The sequence below is a fragment of the Mus musculus genome, chromosome 3, assembly GCF_000001635.26.
Source record: "Mus musculus strain C57BL/6J chromosome 3, GRCm38.p6 C57BL/6J".
NCBI lineage: Eukaryota > Metazoa > Chordata > Mammalia > Rodentia > Muridae > Mus > Mus musculus.
Window position 1 is genome coordinate 136,277,076 of NC_000069.6, and position 17,565 is coordinate 136,294,640.

At 38.0% G+C, this 17,565-nt stretch overlaps 1 protein-coding gene across 5 annotated transcripts in view; it reads right to left on the bottom strand.

Moving 5' to 3' along the window:
• Nucleotides 1-17,565, bottom strand: part of Bank1 (B cell scaffold protein with ankyrin repeats 1) — a 272,779-nt gene that overhangs the window by 223,713 nt on the left and 31,501 nt on the right. For 3 of the 5 annotated variants that reach the window (XM_006501483.1, NM_001033350.3, XM_006501487.2), the window contains exon 2: nucleotides 6,784-7,182. The exons of the other annotated variants lie outside the window; for them this stretch is intronic. In XM_006501483.1, coding sequence (XP_006501546.1) covers nucleotides 6,784-7,182 — 399 coding nt within the window. The remainder of the gene's footprint in view (nucleotides 1-6,783; nucleotides 7,183-17,565) is intronic. 5 annotated transcript variants of the gene reach the window in all.

Here is a 17,565-nt window from a genome sequence, read left to right on the forward strand (position 1 = left end):
ATGAACAGGAAGAAGGGCAAAATGCTATCCATGAGTGCTGTGAAGCAGTAAGGAGAAAGATCACATGGATTTGTGTTAGTCTTCTTTTGAGAATTAGGGAGACAGGAAATTTAGTTTTCTTAATTTCTTAAAAGGAAATAAAATACTCAGATGAAACATGAATCACTACTTAAACTTTTTAATATCATAAACTTTGCCTGAGTATTATAATTATTAAAAATCTTTCTTTCATTAAATTTTGTAAAATTTCCTGTGATTTTTCTTTGTCTGTGTGAATATATTAAACATTTAATTATTTTCATGACTTCCTTGGCATTTTTATTATCCTCTTTATCACAGCATGTTTCCGAATAAAAGGTTCTTTCTTATACTAGTGTAATTTCTCCACTGGGTGAGGAGAGGTGAAATGGATAGGAAGAATTGAATTCCACATCTCTGCCCTGTTGTATCTATTTTTTACTGTTTATGTTTTGACATATTTAATCTGAATGACAATATAAAGCATAAAACAACATAGTGGACCACTGAAGAGTTTATCAAAGCAAATGAATCATTAAACAGACCGTAGTGATTAGTAGAACAACTTGTTGTATAACAATTGTGTATGCCAAAAACTGCTCAACTTTCTGGTTCCATCCCTGTATCTCTGATGGATATGTCATATTTCAACAGCATTTTAAATACACATGTAACTCTTTGAGAATTTCATATGTATATAAATGTATCTTGATTATTTTTCCCCACTCCTCCCACTACTTCCTCCCATACCCACTCCAATCCCCTTACCCTCTCTCATCTTCTTCTCATGTTTTACTTCTTTGTTTTAAATTACTAGTCTGATGTGGGATTGTGTGGTCAGTTCAGGCTGGACCACAGCCTGAAAAGCTGAGTCTTCCTCCCTCAGAAGTTATCAACTGAAAATAGTTCAGCAGCCTTCTTTACAGAGCAGTTTCCATCTCTCCTACGACTTTTCCAATATTTCCATTTGGTATACCCATATTACTCTAAAAATTTCAAAATCTAAAACTTGAATGTAGGAAAATCAGTTTTAATAGTAACTTCAAATTATTGATGTGTTATCTGTAAGTAGAGGGTTTTATCCTATACAATACAAATAACTTAATTTTTTTACCCCTAAGAGTTGTCCTCTGACCTCTGCATACTCACCATGGTATGCATGGACCTACATAGACAGACTGTACACAAACAGACTGAGAGACAGAGAGACACAGCCCAATGAGAGTTATTCAGAGAAAGTGGAAATTATGGGTATGAGGAATCATAATTTGACACCAATATTTATTACTCTGCTTCAGGGGAAGGAGTATTTTGTGATATTCATAATTATAAAGCACTTTATTTTGATTTTCTCATAACTTTCCAATTATAATATTTTTTTTCTACAAAATTAAAAAAAAAACTCCAATGGGGCCTTAATTTTTAAGAGTAGTAATCTGCCTGAGCTGGACAAATCGTTATATGCTGAGATAGAGACATTTGTCCTATTAAAGAACTAAAGTGGAGACATGCCCTGTGACTGAGTGCTTCCCTGGAGATTGCCGATGTATGTCCCAAGACAAAGATCCAACTTGGACATCTGAAAGGCCAACTGAAATAATAATTCCACCCTTCTCCTGTAAGAGGTAAAACCATCACTACGAAGCTGGGTGTTGAAGGCCACGTGGAAGGTGAGACAGCAAGGATGGAACTGAATATAGCACACTCTGACACAGCAGAGACCTGCAGACAGAGGTCCTTACGGCAAAGACCTGTGTTGGTGGCAGAACCTGACTGTTGCACAGGAATGCAATTAGCTGATGAACAAGAACTCGTGTCCTGTTATTTCTATCATGACTCTATGCTTAAAATCAAATTTGCAACAATGAAAATAGTAGCTTTTCATTCTGTAATAGTAAATATGGTGCAATTATAAGAACAACGGAATTCTGCACTAAATCCATCTGGTCCTGGGCTTTTTTTGGTTGGGAGGTTTTAATGAATTCTTCTATTTCCTTATGGAATATGCACTTGTTTAGATGGTTTTTGGTATGTGGCACCTGTTTAGAAAACCGTTCATTTCATCTAGATTTTCCAGTTTTGTTGAATATAGGCTTCTGTAGTAGGAGCTGATGACTTTTGAATTTCCTCACTTTCTGTTATTATGTTTCCTTTTTCTCTTCCAATTTTGTTAATTTGAATACTGCCTCTGGGCTCTTTAGTTAGTTTGGCTAGGGGTTTATATATCTTGTTCATTCTCTCAAAGGACCAGTTTTTAGTTTGGTTGATTCTTTGTATTGTTCTCTTTGTTTCTATTTGATTTTGGCCCTGAGTTTTTGACTATTTCTTGCCTTCTATTCCTCTTGGGTGAGTTTGCTTCTTTTTGTTCTAGAGCTTTCTGGTGTGCTGTTAAGTTGCTAGTGGACAATCTCTCCAGTTTCTCTACCAGGGCACTTAGTGCTATGAATTTTCCTCTAAATACTGCTTTGATTGTATTCTGTAAGTTTGTGTATGATGTATCAACAATGTTATCAGACCTTCAAAGAAGACCTAATATCAATATTTCTTGAACTATTTCATAAAACAGAAAGAGAAGAACCACTATCTAATTCATTCTATGAAGCCACAATTACTCTGATACCTAAACCACATAAGGACCCAACCAAAAAAGAGAACATCAGACCAATCTCATTTATGAATATCTACACAAAAATACTCAATAAAATTCTTGCAAACCGAATCCAAGAACATATCAAAACCATCATTTACCACGATCAAGTAGGCTTCATCCCAGAGATGCAGGGGTAGTTCAATATATGAAAATCCATCAACGTAATCCAGTATATAAACAAACTCAAAGAAAAAAAAACCACGTGATCATTTAATTAGATGCTGAGAAAGGATTTAACAAAATCCAACACCCATTCATGATAAAAGTCTTGGAAAGATCAGGAATTCAAGGCCCATACCTAAACAAAGTAAAAGCAATATATAGCAAACTAATAGCCAACACCAAACTAAATGGAGAGAAACTTGAAGCAATCCACTAAAATCAGGGACTAGACAAGGCTGCCCACTTTCTTCCTATCTACTCAATATAGTACTCAGTCCTAGCCAGAGCAATTAGACAACAAAAGGACTTCAACAAGATATAAATTGGAAAGGAAGAAATCAAAATATCACTATTTTCACATGGTTATGATAGTATACTTGTGACCCCAAAAATTCCAACAGAGAACTCCTACAGCTTATAAACAGGTTCAGTAAAGTAGCTGAATATAAAATTAACTCAAACAAATCAGTGGCCTTCCTCTACTCAAAGGATAAACCGACTGAGGAAGAAATTAGGGAGACAATACCCTTCACAATAATCACAAATAATATGAAATAACTTGGTGTGACTCTAACCAAGCAAGTGAAAGATCTGTATGATATGAACTTCAAGTCTCTGAAGAAAGAAATCAAAGATCTCAGAAGATGGAAAGACCTCCCATGCTCATGGATTGGCAGGATCAATATAATAAAAATGGCTATCTTGCCAAAAGCAGTCTACAGATTCAATGCAATCCCCATGAAAATTCCAACTCAATTTTCATCGAGTTAGAAAGGGAAATTTGCACATTCATCTGGAATAATAAAAATCCTAAGATAGCAAAAGCTATTCTCAACAATAAAAGAACCTCTGGTGGAATCACTATGCCTGACCTCAAGCTGTACTACAGAGCAATTGTGATAAAAACTGCATGGTACTGGTACAGCGACAGACAGGTAGATCAATGGAACAAAACTGAAGATCCAGAAATGAACCCACATACCTATGGTCACTTGATCTTTGACAAAGGAGCTAAAACCATCCAGTGGAAATAAGATAGCATCTTTAACAAATGGTGCTAGCTCAACTGGTGGTTAGCATGTAGAAGAATGCTAATTGATCCATTCTTATCTCCTTGTACAAAGCTCAAGTCTAAGTTGATCAAAGAACTACACATAAAACCAGAGATACTGAAACTAATAGAGGAGAAAGTGATGAAGAGCCTCAAAGATATGGACACAGGGGAAAGATTCCTGAACAAAACAGCAATGGCTTGTGCTGTAAGATCAAAAATTGACAAATGGGACCTCATAAAATTGCAAAGCTTCTGAAAGGCAAAGGACACTGTCAATAGGACAAAATAGGAACCAACAGGTTGGGAAAAGATCTTTACCAACTCTACATCTGATAGAGGACTAATATCCAATATAAACAAAGAACTCAAAAAGTTAGACTCCAGAGAACCAAATAACCCTAATAAAAATGGGGTACAGAGCTAAACAATGAATTCTCAACTGAGGAATATCAAATGGCTGAGAAGCACCCAAAGGAATGTTCAAAATCCTTAGTCATCAGGGAAATGCAAATCAAAAGGTCCCTGAGATTACACCTTACACTAATCAGAATGGCTAAGATCAAAGCCTCAGGTGACAATACATGTTGGTGAGGATGGAACATTTCTCCATTGCTGGTGGTATTAAAAACTGGTAAAACCGCTCTGGAAATCAATCTGGAGGTTCTTCAGAAAATTAGAAATAGGTCTACCTGAAGACCTAGCGATACCATACCACTCTTGGGAATATACTCAAATGTTGCCTCTCCATGGTAAAAGGACACATGTTCCACTATGTTCATAGTGGCTTTGTTTGTGATAGCCAGAAGCTAGAAACAACACAGATGTCTCACAACAGGAGAATGGATATAGAAAATTTGGTTCGTTTATACAATGAAATACTTCTCAGCTATTAAGGATGAGGACATCCTGAGTTTTGCATGAAAATAGATAGAACTAGAAGATATATCATCCAGATTGAGGTAACTCAGACCCAAAAGGACATGCATGGTATGTACTCATGAGTTCTTTGTTATATTGGATATTAGTACACCCTGTTTTTAAATTAGGGAAAAGTGGATATTAGCCAAAAAAACCAAACCAAACCAAAACAAAAGCAAGTAAACAAACAAACAAAATACAGAATACCCAAGATACAGCCCACAGAACTCAAAGAGTTGAACAAGCTGAAGTCCTGAAATGAGGATGCCTCAATCCCACTTGGGAGGAAAAAAAAGCAATCACAAGGAGGGAGAGAGGGACATAGGAGGGAAATAGGACAGGGATTGGAGGTTGAAGGGGGGAAGAGGGTAACATGATATGCTATTGGGTGGGGAAAAAGGACTGAAACCCTGAGGGACAGCAAAAAGACTGGACACAGACAACCTCAGGATGTAGGAAGTGGGGAGACCATCCAGAATGCGTCAGAAATCTTAGATGAAATGTCCTACAGTGGGGAGATGGAACTTGTAGGGCCTACTTCCAGCAGAAAGACAGGGCATCAAGTAAGGTATGGGATTGCCATCCTACAGTCAAAACTCTGATTCATAATTATTCCTATCTAAAAGAACTGCAGAAATGGAAATGGAGAGGATGCTGAGGAAAAGAAGGTCCAATGTCAGGCCCAAAGTGGGATCCAGCTCAAGGGGAGGCCCCAGGGCCTAGCATGACTGCCCTCCAAGACCCAAAACACAGATGAAAGAGTTACATACAGATATTTACATCCAACCAATGAATAGAAGCTGCTTACCCCTGTGTTTGAATTAGGGAAAAACTGAAAGAAGCTGAGGAGGAGGGTGACCCTGTAGGAGGACCATCAGTCTCAATTAACCTTGACCCCTGAGATCTCTCAAACACTGGACCACCAAATAGGCAGCATGCACCAGCTGATATGAGACCCCAAATACACATACATCAGAGGACTGCCTGGTCTGTGTTTATCCAGAGATGACGCACCTAACCCTCAAGAGACTGAAGGCCCCATGGAGTTTAGATGTCTGGTGGGATGGGAAGTGGGGTGGTGGTGGGGTCATCTTCGTGGAGACAGGGGTTGGGGAGGAGGTATGGAATGTGGAAAAGTTAGAGGGTGGCCTGGGAGAAGAATAAAATCTGGAGTGTAAAAAAAAATGTTTAAATAAATGGAAGGATATAGATAGATAGATAGATAGATAGATAGATAGATAGATAGATAGATAGATAGACAGACAGACAGACAGACACACACACACACACACACACACACACACACACACACACACACAAAACAACAGAATCTCTATGATTGTAATGCAAGCCTTCAGACTTTGGACCGTTCTTGGCTGGTAACAGCATGAGTGAAGACAGCAGCACTTCAGATTTACCAGTTGTGCCAGATGTTATCTTTTAGAAACAAACTGGCACACAGCACAACAGAGCTTTCTTGTAGCAGTATAGTGGCATTCAAGTTGCCTGAAGAAATATATGAATGCATTAACCATTTTTAGAGCCAATGATAAGCTTTGACTGGAATGAAGGTAAAAATGAAGAACAATAATGCATTTCTTGGACAAGACAGAACATTGTTAGGTGAAGTTGGCATCTCTGTTCTAATCTTATCTTGACACTACTGTTTATGGGCTTAAATGAAACTTTAAAAATTTGAATTGCAAAACTTAAGGAAAAAATGGTTATTTTCTGTATATAGGTATTTTGCATGTGTAACTATACCATGAGTGTGCCTGGTGCCTAGGGAGACCAGAAGAGGGTGTTTGATCCCCTGAAATTGGAATTGTTGCCATGTGGGTGTTGGGAATTGAGCTTGAGTCCTCTGAAAAAGCAGGTAGCCACTGTTCTTAACCACTGGGCTATCTCTCCAGCCATTACATTGCAAAATATAAGTAAATCAACATTTGTAAATCCAGCCAAAAACATGTGGCATTCCTACCTTGGTCTAAGATCTGTCTGATGACAGAGATGTAACCATCCGGATCCTGCTCTGTTGAGATCTCCCATCTCTTTCTGGGGATACTTAATAACTGATAGAAAGGATCTGAGCTCTCCATCCCACAAAGCAAAGTCACTACATTTCCTGTTGAGTGAAGTATCTTCTCCAGAAACTGACACTTCTTTGGCGTCAGGTCTTTAAGTAGACTATTGGATATTATCAGAAGTTTACATTTGTAAGCATAGAAGTTTAGCATTTCCAAATGTGAAGAAGAAAAACTGTGCAAGGGATATAACAGGATTGCTTCTCTTTCTACAACACGCATAAATATTTCTCTCAAGTATAGAGCCCATTCCTCAGCATCTTCTTCATATAGCAACAGGATATCTTTTGCATTTCCTGGAAAAATAGAGGGGGAAAGGTTTCAATTTTCTTATAGTGGAAAAGCTAACAGCAAGTTATTATACTTGAAACTTGTAATATACCATTTGGAAACATGGTAATTTGCTTATAGCAGACACCAATATTGTAAAACAGTACTGTCCTTGTTATAATCATGCAGAGTATAATACTGGTAAGAAATAATCAAGTCCACACGCTGCTAGAGACTTCTTTGTACCCACTGCATGAATGTGACTCCTCAAAATGCATTTACATGAAGAAACTCAACAGTGAAAACCAAAAAGGATGCAGGTAATGATGTGTCATAGATTAACAAGTCGTGGACTGGTTAGACTGCTTATTAGGTAAAATGCTTGCTAACAACCCAAGCATCCAAGTTGAATTTCTGTGCCCAACATCATGAAAGACAGAACTGTGTCCCATATATTGTTCTCAAACTTCCATACATCTGATGTGGCCTATGCACATCATATACAATCCATACACAATAAAAATGTATTAATATTAAAAAAATAATAAAAAGTTAATATTGAAATACACAGGGGGCTCTTACAGAAAAATACAGAACTAAAAACTATCTCCCACTCAGAACCAAGATTCTTAGGATCCTCAGGCATCTCTTTCCCACCTGACACCACATCACAGCGTATCCATGTTAAGATGCTGCAAAACAGGCTCAAAACTGGGTCTGAGAAATAAGTCAAGTCCACAAATTCAACCTCTCTATCGGAATAGAGTGGAGGACTTTGCAGAAGACATTACAAGGACCATGCAAGACCTTCACTGCAGAAGTTTACAAACTACCCCGTCTTCCCCCTTTCCCTCAGTCTGTATGAGCAGGCATAAAAAGCCAGCTATTCAATAGTAACAAATACAAGAAGGAAGAAAAAGTAGGGATATATTCCTGGCCATACTAAAAAGTCTAACATTCATTTAGATAAATATGAAGAGAGTAAATATTAGGAGTACCAATTGCTATTTTTTTAATCTGATGGGACCATGCCAAATGAAAATAAAAATAACAATGATCACCACAAGAAAAATACAATTCAGCATACAAGGGCTAGTGAAAATAATTAAGGGAGAGACTGACAGGCCTTCAGAGTATAAAATCTACTGGGCTTTGAGTAAAACAAGAGTTAAAAATTTAAAAATAAAATCTACATCATCCAGGTAAAGTTTTAAACGTAGTACCTAGATTAGAAATTTGGAATATTTAATTTCCAACCTGAAACAACGCTAGATGCTTCAAAACGGGCTCAGAACTGAACAAAGAATTCTCACCTGAGGAATACCGAATGGCAGAGAAGCACCTGAAAAAATGTTCAACATCCTTAATCATCAGGGAAATGCAAATCAAAACAACCCTGAGATTCCACCTCACACCAGTCAGAATGTCTAAGATCAAAAATTCAGGTGACAGCAGATGCTGGCGAGGATGTGGAGAAAGAGGAACACTCTTCCATTGTTGGTGGGATTGCAGGCTTGTACAACCACTCTGGAAATCAGTCTGGCGGTTCCTCAGAAAATTGGACATAGTACTACCGGAGGATCCAGCAATACCTCTCCTGGGCATATATCCAGAAGATGCCCCAACTGGTAAGAAGGACACATGCTCCACTATGTTCATAGCAGCCTTATTTATAATAGCCAGAAGCTGGAAAGAACCCAGATGCCCCTCAACAGAGGAATGGATACAGAAAATGTGGTACATCTACACAATGGAGTACTACTCAGCTATTAAAAAGAATGAATTTATGAAATTCCTAGCCAAATGGATGGACCTGGAGGGCATCATCCTGAGTGAGGTAACACATTCACAAAGGAACTCACACAATATGTACTCACTGATAAGTGGATATTAGCCCCAAACCTAGGATACCCAAGATATAAGATACAATTTCCTAAACACATGAAACTCAAGAAAAATGAAGACTGAAGTGTGGACACTATGCCCCTCCTTAGAAGTGGGAACAAAACACCCTTGGAAGGAGTTACAGAGACAAAGTTTGGAGCTGAGATGAAAGGATGGACCATGTAGAGACTGCCTTATCCAGGGATCCACTCCATAATCAGCATCCAAACGCTGACACCATTGCATACACTAGCAAGATTTTATCGAAAGGACCCAGATGTAGCTGTCTCTTGTGAGACTATGCCGGGGCCTAGCAAACACAGAAGTGGATGCCCACAGTCAGCTAATGGATGGATCACAGGGCTCCCAATGGAGGAGCTAGAGAAAGTACCCAAGGAGCTAAACGGATCTGCAACCCTATAGGTGGATCAACATTATGAACTAACCAGTACCCCGGAGCTCTTGACTCTAGCTGCATATGTATCAAAAGATGGCCTAGTCGGCCATCACTGGAAAGAGAGGCCCATTGGACACACAAACTTTATATGCCCCAGAACAGGGGAACGCCAGGGCCAAAAAGGGGGAGTGGGCGGGTAGGGGAGTGGGGGTGGGTGGGTATGGGGGACTTTTGGTATAGCATTGGAAATGTAAATGAGCTAAATACCTAATAAAAAATGGAAAGGAAAAAAAAAAAAAGAAAAAGGATGAAATGAAAGCATTGCAGGAAGAATATGATAGAGTGGATTAAAATAATAGAGAAAAGGGTTAGACACATGAATAACACAATATCTTGAGGTCAAGAAGGGAAAAGTCTCCACTGAATCACGGTAAAGGGATTTCGGAGCCAAATCAGTTGATAAAGAGCATGCAGACCTGAGCTCCAAAACCCACAGAGGGAGAAAGAAAGAAAGAAAGAAAGAAAGAAAGAAAGAAAGAAAGAAAGAAAGAAAGAAAGAAAGAAAGAAGGAAGGAAGGAAGGAAGGAAGGAAGGAAGGAAGGAAGGAAGGAAGGAAGGAAGGAAGGAAGAAGTTAAGAAGAAAGAGGGAGGGAAGGAGAGAGAGAGAGAGAGAGAGAGAGAGAGAGAGAGAGAGAGAGAGAGAGAGAGAGAGAAGACATTGGACAATCAGAAGTCAGTTCTCTCATTCTATCAGAGATCTGGGATCCTGAATCAAAGTCAGTCCTATGTGGAAATTTTTTTTACCCACTGAGCCGTCTCACCTGTCCAAGATTTTTACTATTTTTTTTTAACTCCTAGACTCATGGATATAAGGTGCCATATGCATCAATAGGGGCACAACTGGAAAATAAACTTCTTCTAAAATAAATGAAACCTTGATTAAACTGACCTTAGTTTAATGGTTATTATAAAACTTTCTATATCAAGAAAGAAAAAGTGAGTCAACCACAAGGGGAAACGGAACATTTGGTGTAATTTCTTCAGAAAAATTCCAACAGATTACAGTGAATTATAGGTTACTTCTCAAAAGGCAAATTCTTCTAAGGTACTGATTCTATACAACACTGTACTGTGCAGCAATGAAAAGGAGTAGGCTGTGGCTACATGTATAAATATATATAAATCAAAAGCTAATACTGAGAGAAATGAGCAAGCACACAGAGCCAAAGTATGGAATCTGCTAGACACAGTTAAGGTTATTTGAGACAAGGGTTAGTAGGTCAGGCTGTTGAAGCCTGCTGTAGCTCAAGAATTACTCTCTATCTTAGTTTCGGTAGGGGTCGTGTGTGTGTGTGTGTGTGTGTGTGTGTGTGTGTGTGTACACATGTATTCATTTGTCTACCTTTGACTCCAGCTCTTGAAACTCTGTGTCAGGCCCCTATGAGAGAGGGTTGCAACAAAATAGTAAGAGTTACAAGATTTCTAAACTCCTGGCAACCAACATTCAATTCCACATCAAATACGTATTGAAACTTGGGTGTTTACTACAGACTTGGTTCTGAACACGTGTCAGGCATATTTGCATGGTGCACACTGTCATGCCATTCAAAGCCAATGCTTTGAATACTACTTGGAACACTACAGCTCAGATTTGAGACTACAGTATGCTATGACCTCCTGTGTTAGTACTGTCCATACAAAGTTCTCTGCTCCTATAGAAACATAGGATTTAATTATAGGAATCAGCCTTTTAATATTTAACAGTTATTCCTCAGTGTGCACATCAAAATTAATACACCTTTGAATTGTACTGCATTAAGATGATAATTTTTAAAAAAAAAATCACTATTTGAGCAGATGACGTCTATTTCATGAAATGCCACTTGGTAAATTTTAGCTTGACACTAGAAAAATATTTCCATGTTTTAAAATTTTCTCTAAATATTATTTTGTCATTTTTTTCTTGTGATGTTTTCAAGATTGGTGATTATAGAGCATCAACAGAGTTGATAACACACTAAGATGCAGTGTGTCTCAAGTATCAAATATTCAGCTGATATTTATTTCTTTATGTAAAAAGAAACAGTGATTTGCATGCAGATTTGGTTGTCTTTAATAAATGATAAAAATCATATATATATATATCAAAGAATTTTTAAAAAGACACATCCTTATGATTTATCATGAACAAATGTTTAACTTGTATACTATTTTATAGACCTTTATACTGGATATCTGAGGTAATATAAAGCAATCTTAGGTAAAAAGTAATCACAAGCAGAAAAATTTAGGATGTCCTGTTTTATAATGCATATAAACTAAAGTGTTATGAACCTGAACATTAAAGAATTGTAGCCAAAGTAGGTTTGGGGATGGAGCTACTCAGCAGTCCCTGAGTCTGATAAAGCTGACAGCAGGTGGGTTTGCACATAAAGTAAGATGATTGTGTCACTGATATTTAAAAACCTGAGTGAATACTAACTATAGAAGCATGACAGATCTGAAAGGATTTCATTAAACTTAAAGGCAGGTGCATTATAAGATTTTGCACACGCAATAAAGAGTTATATAAAATTAATTTCATAAGTACAAAGCAAAGCATAAGTTATAATAAAAAGTAGGGTAATTATCTATCATTTGGGCCAATGGTGTTGATATATAAGATCATAATAATGTGAAAATTGACTAGTAATTTGCCGCTGACCCTCTGGGCCCCTTGTCTGCGTGGAACGGGATCTCTTAAGCAGATGGGCAAAGAGTCAGATGGAGTGACAAACAGACGAACATGCAAGAGTGGTGTTGGATCTGAATGTAATGTTCCAGTCGAACCTCAGACTTTTATAATACAGAGTAAATTGCAAATCATAGCAGAATAAGGCACATTGAATTTTTCCAGGTGCAAAAGGAGTGACTTCAAAAGGAACCAGATAAATGTTTAACACTAGAGATTAGCACAGATGCAAGGGGAGTGACTTCAAAGGGAATTTGTAGGGACCAGATAAATGTTTACACTAGAGATTAGCACCTTCTGCCAGGCAAGAGTTTTACACTTAGTGTTAATAGCACCAGGGTTGTTAACTCTTGACATGCCTCGAGAATAATGTAGTGTCACTGACCCCAAAATTCTCTAGGCCTTGTTAAATTATCTTGTCTGAACGATCCTCATTATTAGGATAGTGTATTAACTTACTCTTGGTATGGAATGTAGTCTGTAATGAAATTTTTATCTTAGTGAGAATTTTAGTCTCTTACTGTAGACAACTGAGTTAATGGGTAGTGCTTTATTGTTTTATGGTAGTGCTTAATTAGTTACTGAATAGGGTAAACTCCTTGCTGCTATCTGGAATCTAACACTGGGAAAAGGCTTTAGCTATGTTCAGGATACAATCTTAAAAGGCATTTACAATAAGGTAATACTAAATAGAGAGCACATGAATCCATACACTAGACTAATGTGGGAATGGAAAAATTAATTTTATGGTTTATATAGATTAGGGAGAAAATGCCAGGCCCCCGGGAAGGGAGTTTCCTTGAAACTCTTTGCTTCATGAACCAGCTTCCCAGCTTTCGATTTGTCAAGCTGACTCCACCAGAGTGCCGTGACAGTAATTAATTGAAAGTTGAGATTAAACTATCCTAGAGAATAAGTCAGATGCACTAAGTGATATAAATTCATACATAGCTTCACAGTACATCCCAGTACACAGTACATGTAGCTGTGTACATCAGGGTACACAGCTTGTGACTGTTCTACATGAAACATAAAGGAAAACAAGATCAGTGCCAGACAAAAATCCAGCCCAAATGCAGCACGACCGAAGAGAAGACATGGCAATGTAGAGACCTAGAACAAGAACAGAGGTGAGCTGAATACTGTCACTGTAGAGCCCAGACCCATACTGAGGTCGTTTGGATTACATCATTGGGCAACAGCTAACAAGGCAGCTCTCTGGCAAACACATAGTAAATAAGCCGAGACGCTTCAACGAAATACGGTTAAGAATAACACTTGCAGAACCAGCACTGTTTCTTCATTCATCATTGAAGCTCAAAGAGTAAGCACCAAAGGCATGTGTAATAATACAATATGGTAGCTAAACTTACTGCCTAGCATCTTACCCCAAAAGTAATACAACCTTTATTCTTATTCAATACTATGGACCTTGGTCATGTTCACTTAGGTTGATTAGTCCTTTGTCAATAGCCTCTTTATGCTAATTTTCAAAAGTGAACATTAGCACTAGTATCATTTCTTTCTTCCTGATAGATGAAGTCCGGCAAGTCATTTGATCTTTAATTTTCTCAATTACTATTTATGAAGAATTTTTGAATCCTCAATATGCCACTAAATAACGTCCCCTACTGTCACCAGGTCTCCCCTGGGATGCCCTGTGGCCTCTGTGGAAACAACTCAGACAAGTCATCCCAAACATAGTTTATTCTAGATAACACTCTTAAGGGGCAAGAATGGACGATGGCTGAAGTCAGCATTTAGTCAGGCTTGATGCGATTTTTAAAGTCTCTAGAATAAGCAGCTATTCCTGAGAAACTCTTTCCTGTCCAGGTGATTTATAGACGTGTTTAAAATGAGTCTGTAAGATGGGGACAGTGGTATAAAGTCTCCTGATGGACAGTGTTTAGCACTCTTAAAACCAGATTAGGTATTTACTAATGACCTGGACAACCCAGGATGCCTGAATACAGCCAGAGGTAAGACCCATTCTTCAGACCAGGAGCGGCAGCTCAAAGGACCAGTTCCTGGTTTGTCAGAACAGAATCCAAATAATGACACATGGTGAACAATGTCTTGGAAAAATGTGAGAGATGTTCAAGGAAAAAAGGCAGAGGGCCTTTTACCTCAAGTGCATTTTGTTCCCTGGGTTGTTCTTGGATATACTATCATGCCTCCTGTGTTCAATATTTACATTTAATTTCTAAACCATGTTTATTCTTGTTGAATGTTGGGACATAACTATAGAACCCAATCTGGTGAAAGGACGGGATGAGTGCTGTTCTGCATTGCTCTCATGCTTTCCCAGACAGAATCTATACCATGTGCCATGATGCAATTGTCTTTACGTTGGTCTGTTCAGAGAAAGTTCTGGGACAGGGCTGCTCTGTTAATATTTAGTACGTGTTTTCTGGTATTGATTTACATGTTTTTCTGAGCTCAAAAAACTTTCCTAGAATCATTGCTTTCTTTGTTATATTAATGTATGCAAGTATACTGAAACTGAAGTTACCTACAACATTAGACAATAACCCCATTCTTTAAGGTCTTCAAATCTCAGGTCTCACAGACAGATCTGCATAAATTGATGAAAGTCAACAATGGTTTTATAGGCTATTGAGAGAGGGGTTCAGTTTCGGTATCCTCCAACCCTGCTGGCATTGAACTATCTCCTGAACTCATTCATTTCACTCATAAGCTGAGCAGGGACAGTCTTTTCCACTCACTGATGATCACTCTCAGAAGGGAACTTGTCAGAGCCACAAAGGCGATCAGGGACCTTTGTATTCCCTTTGATTCTTTTCATAGGAAACTGAGTTGAGTCCAAAACCAAAAGTTAATAGAAGCTGTGCTCATATCTATGGCACTCTTGTTCTTTGTCCTAAAGCAGAGAAGATTGTACTACAGTGATATATAGGCTGCAAATCCAACAGGAAGTATCCCTGAGTTATCCCGAGTAGTCAGGAGGCAATGCACTTCATTTTACACACTTGAACTAAATCAAGTATAAATTATTATTTTTCTATTTAAGGATGGGTGCTATTGTGAAGATCAGCCAACTGTTTTTGGTTGGGAAATTGAATAATAAATGATGAACCCAGTTCATAGAAATATAAAAAATTCATTTCTGGAAATATATAACATAATCAAAGAACATTACTATTGGAGATGCAATTAAAGTCACAAACTGGTTATTCAAAATGTATGTCTCAAATCTAACAACATAAAAGTAATGAAAGAATGGTACATCAGTGTCATACGACTTGCTGGGGAGTTATGAACAAGCCTATACAATCATTGAAGTATGGCACAGATAAAAGGTAGTAGTAATCGTCCATCCAAACCTAGCTTAGTGAACCAATGAGTTATTGGTGACTGGTCACAAATGGCATGGATGAGCTGTTACTTACAGGAAAAAATATGACTCAAGATCAGTTGCATCACCAAAAAGCCCCATGACAGTGACCCCAGAGAGGTTGCATTTAGAGTCCATCCTTTAGACAAGCTTCTACTTTTTATATATAACAGCACCACCCACCACGTGGAGCAACTATAAGCAAGGGATTGACTAGAAAATCTCAGGTGAACCTGCTAAGACTCTACCTCTCTTTGCCTACTGGGAAATGGTATAAGACTAATTCCTATCACATTAGATGTAGTCATCACTGCCTAACTTATTTCTGCCATCACTAAAGGATCCAGCAATCTCACTGTTTCAACCTGTACTACAAGGTAGATAAAAGCCATGTGATACTCCTGCCTGGAGACTGTTTCTTTATCCTAACAAATTGGTTTTCCAGAATAAAATAAAGCGGTATTAACTTTTTTAAACTTCTGTCAGATTCAATAATGTCTCATTTGTCTTATAAATTACTATAATGAATTCTTAATCTGAAAGGAACTTTGTATCAATAATTTATATTGACAATCATTTTCATACAGAAAATTATGTATATTTTCAAAAGAACAAGGCTAAACATAAATCAAAATTATTTTCTAGAATCTTAGCTTCAAATAAGCACCTTTCTTCCTGTTGAATAAGATCCAATCTCAACCCAAGATTTCATTATACATAATGGGAAAATATTGCAAGATTCTAATTTCCAAAATCACACATTTTTATTGACAAAAAGAGAAAGAATATAAGGTCTAGATGTTGTCCAATAATTGGGTGCTTGCCTGCCATAAACAAGGCCATTTTAGATCCTAGAAAAAGTTAGAACATGATATAATAAAAGCTATAGTCATGATACTTCATCTTGTTATAATCATACACATTAATGAAAAACACAGTTCTTATTTCAAGAGTGTAAGAGGTAGTTTGTTCTGAGTGAAATATGGATTACCAGGACCTGAGAACATGGATTCAGGTTGCCTGAATGACATGTTCCAACAAAGCACTTAATTATAGAGTATTTTATCATCACAGAGCAGGAAAAAAGTTGTAAGGCAAGGAAATGACTAAGTAAATCAGTGCTGGCAGCAGATAGGCAGATTACAGTAAAGCAGAGAAGTCACAGGCTCTAGCTATCTGCTCACATTTTGACATTTGGTATTGGTGAACACTAATAATCCACTGAGAATGTACTCAAGAGTATAGATGCACTCCAGTGCACTGATGATCTGAGCTCCATCTTGGCATTCTCCAAGGTGCCTGGGTACCCTAAGCCCTAAGCATTGTCCTCTGATCATTGCACACACACACACACACACACACACACACACACACACACACACACATCACACAAAAACACATCCCACATATCATACACATGCAGCCACATACAAAATCATCACACACATACACACACATCATACACATGCACACACACACACACACACATTATACATATCACACACATGTGGCCCCATATGCACCACACAAATGCACACACACACAAACACACATATCACACACCACACATATATGACACACACACACATACACACACATCATACACACACATCATACACATGCACACACACACACACATCACACATATCATACACATGCAGCCACACACAAAATTATCACACACATACACACATATCATACACATGCGTGCACACACACACATATCACACAAAAACACATCCCACATATCATACACATGCAGCCACACACAAAATCATCACACACATACACACACATCATACACATGCGTGCACACACACACATCACACATATCACACACATGTGGCCCCATATGCACACACACACAAACACACATATCACACACCACACATATATGATACACACACACATCACACATATAAGCAGCTACATACAAGCACACACATACACCACACACACACCACATACACATATCACACACACACCATACACATGCGCACACACACACACACACACACTTTTATAAAAGAAGATGACTATGG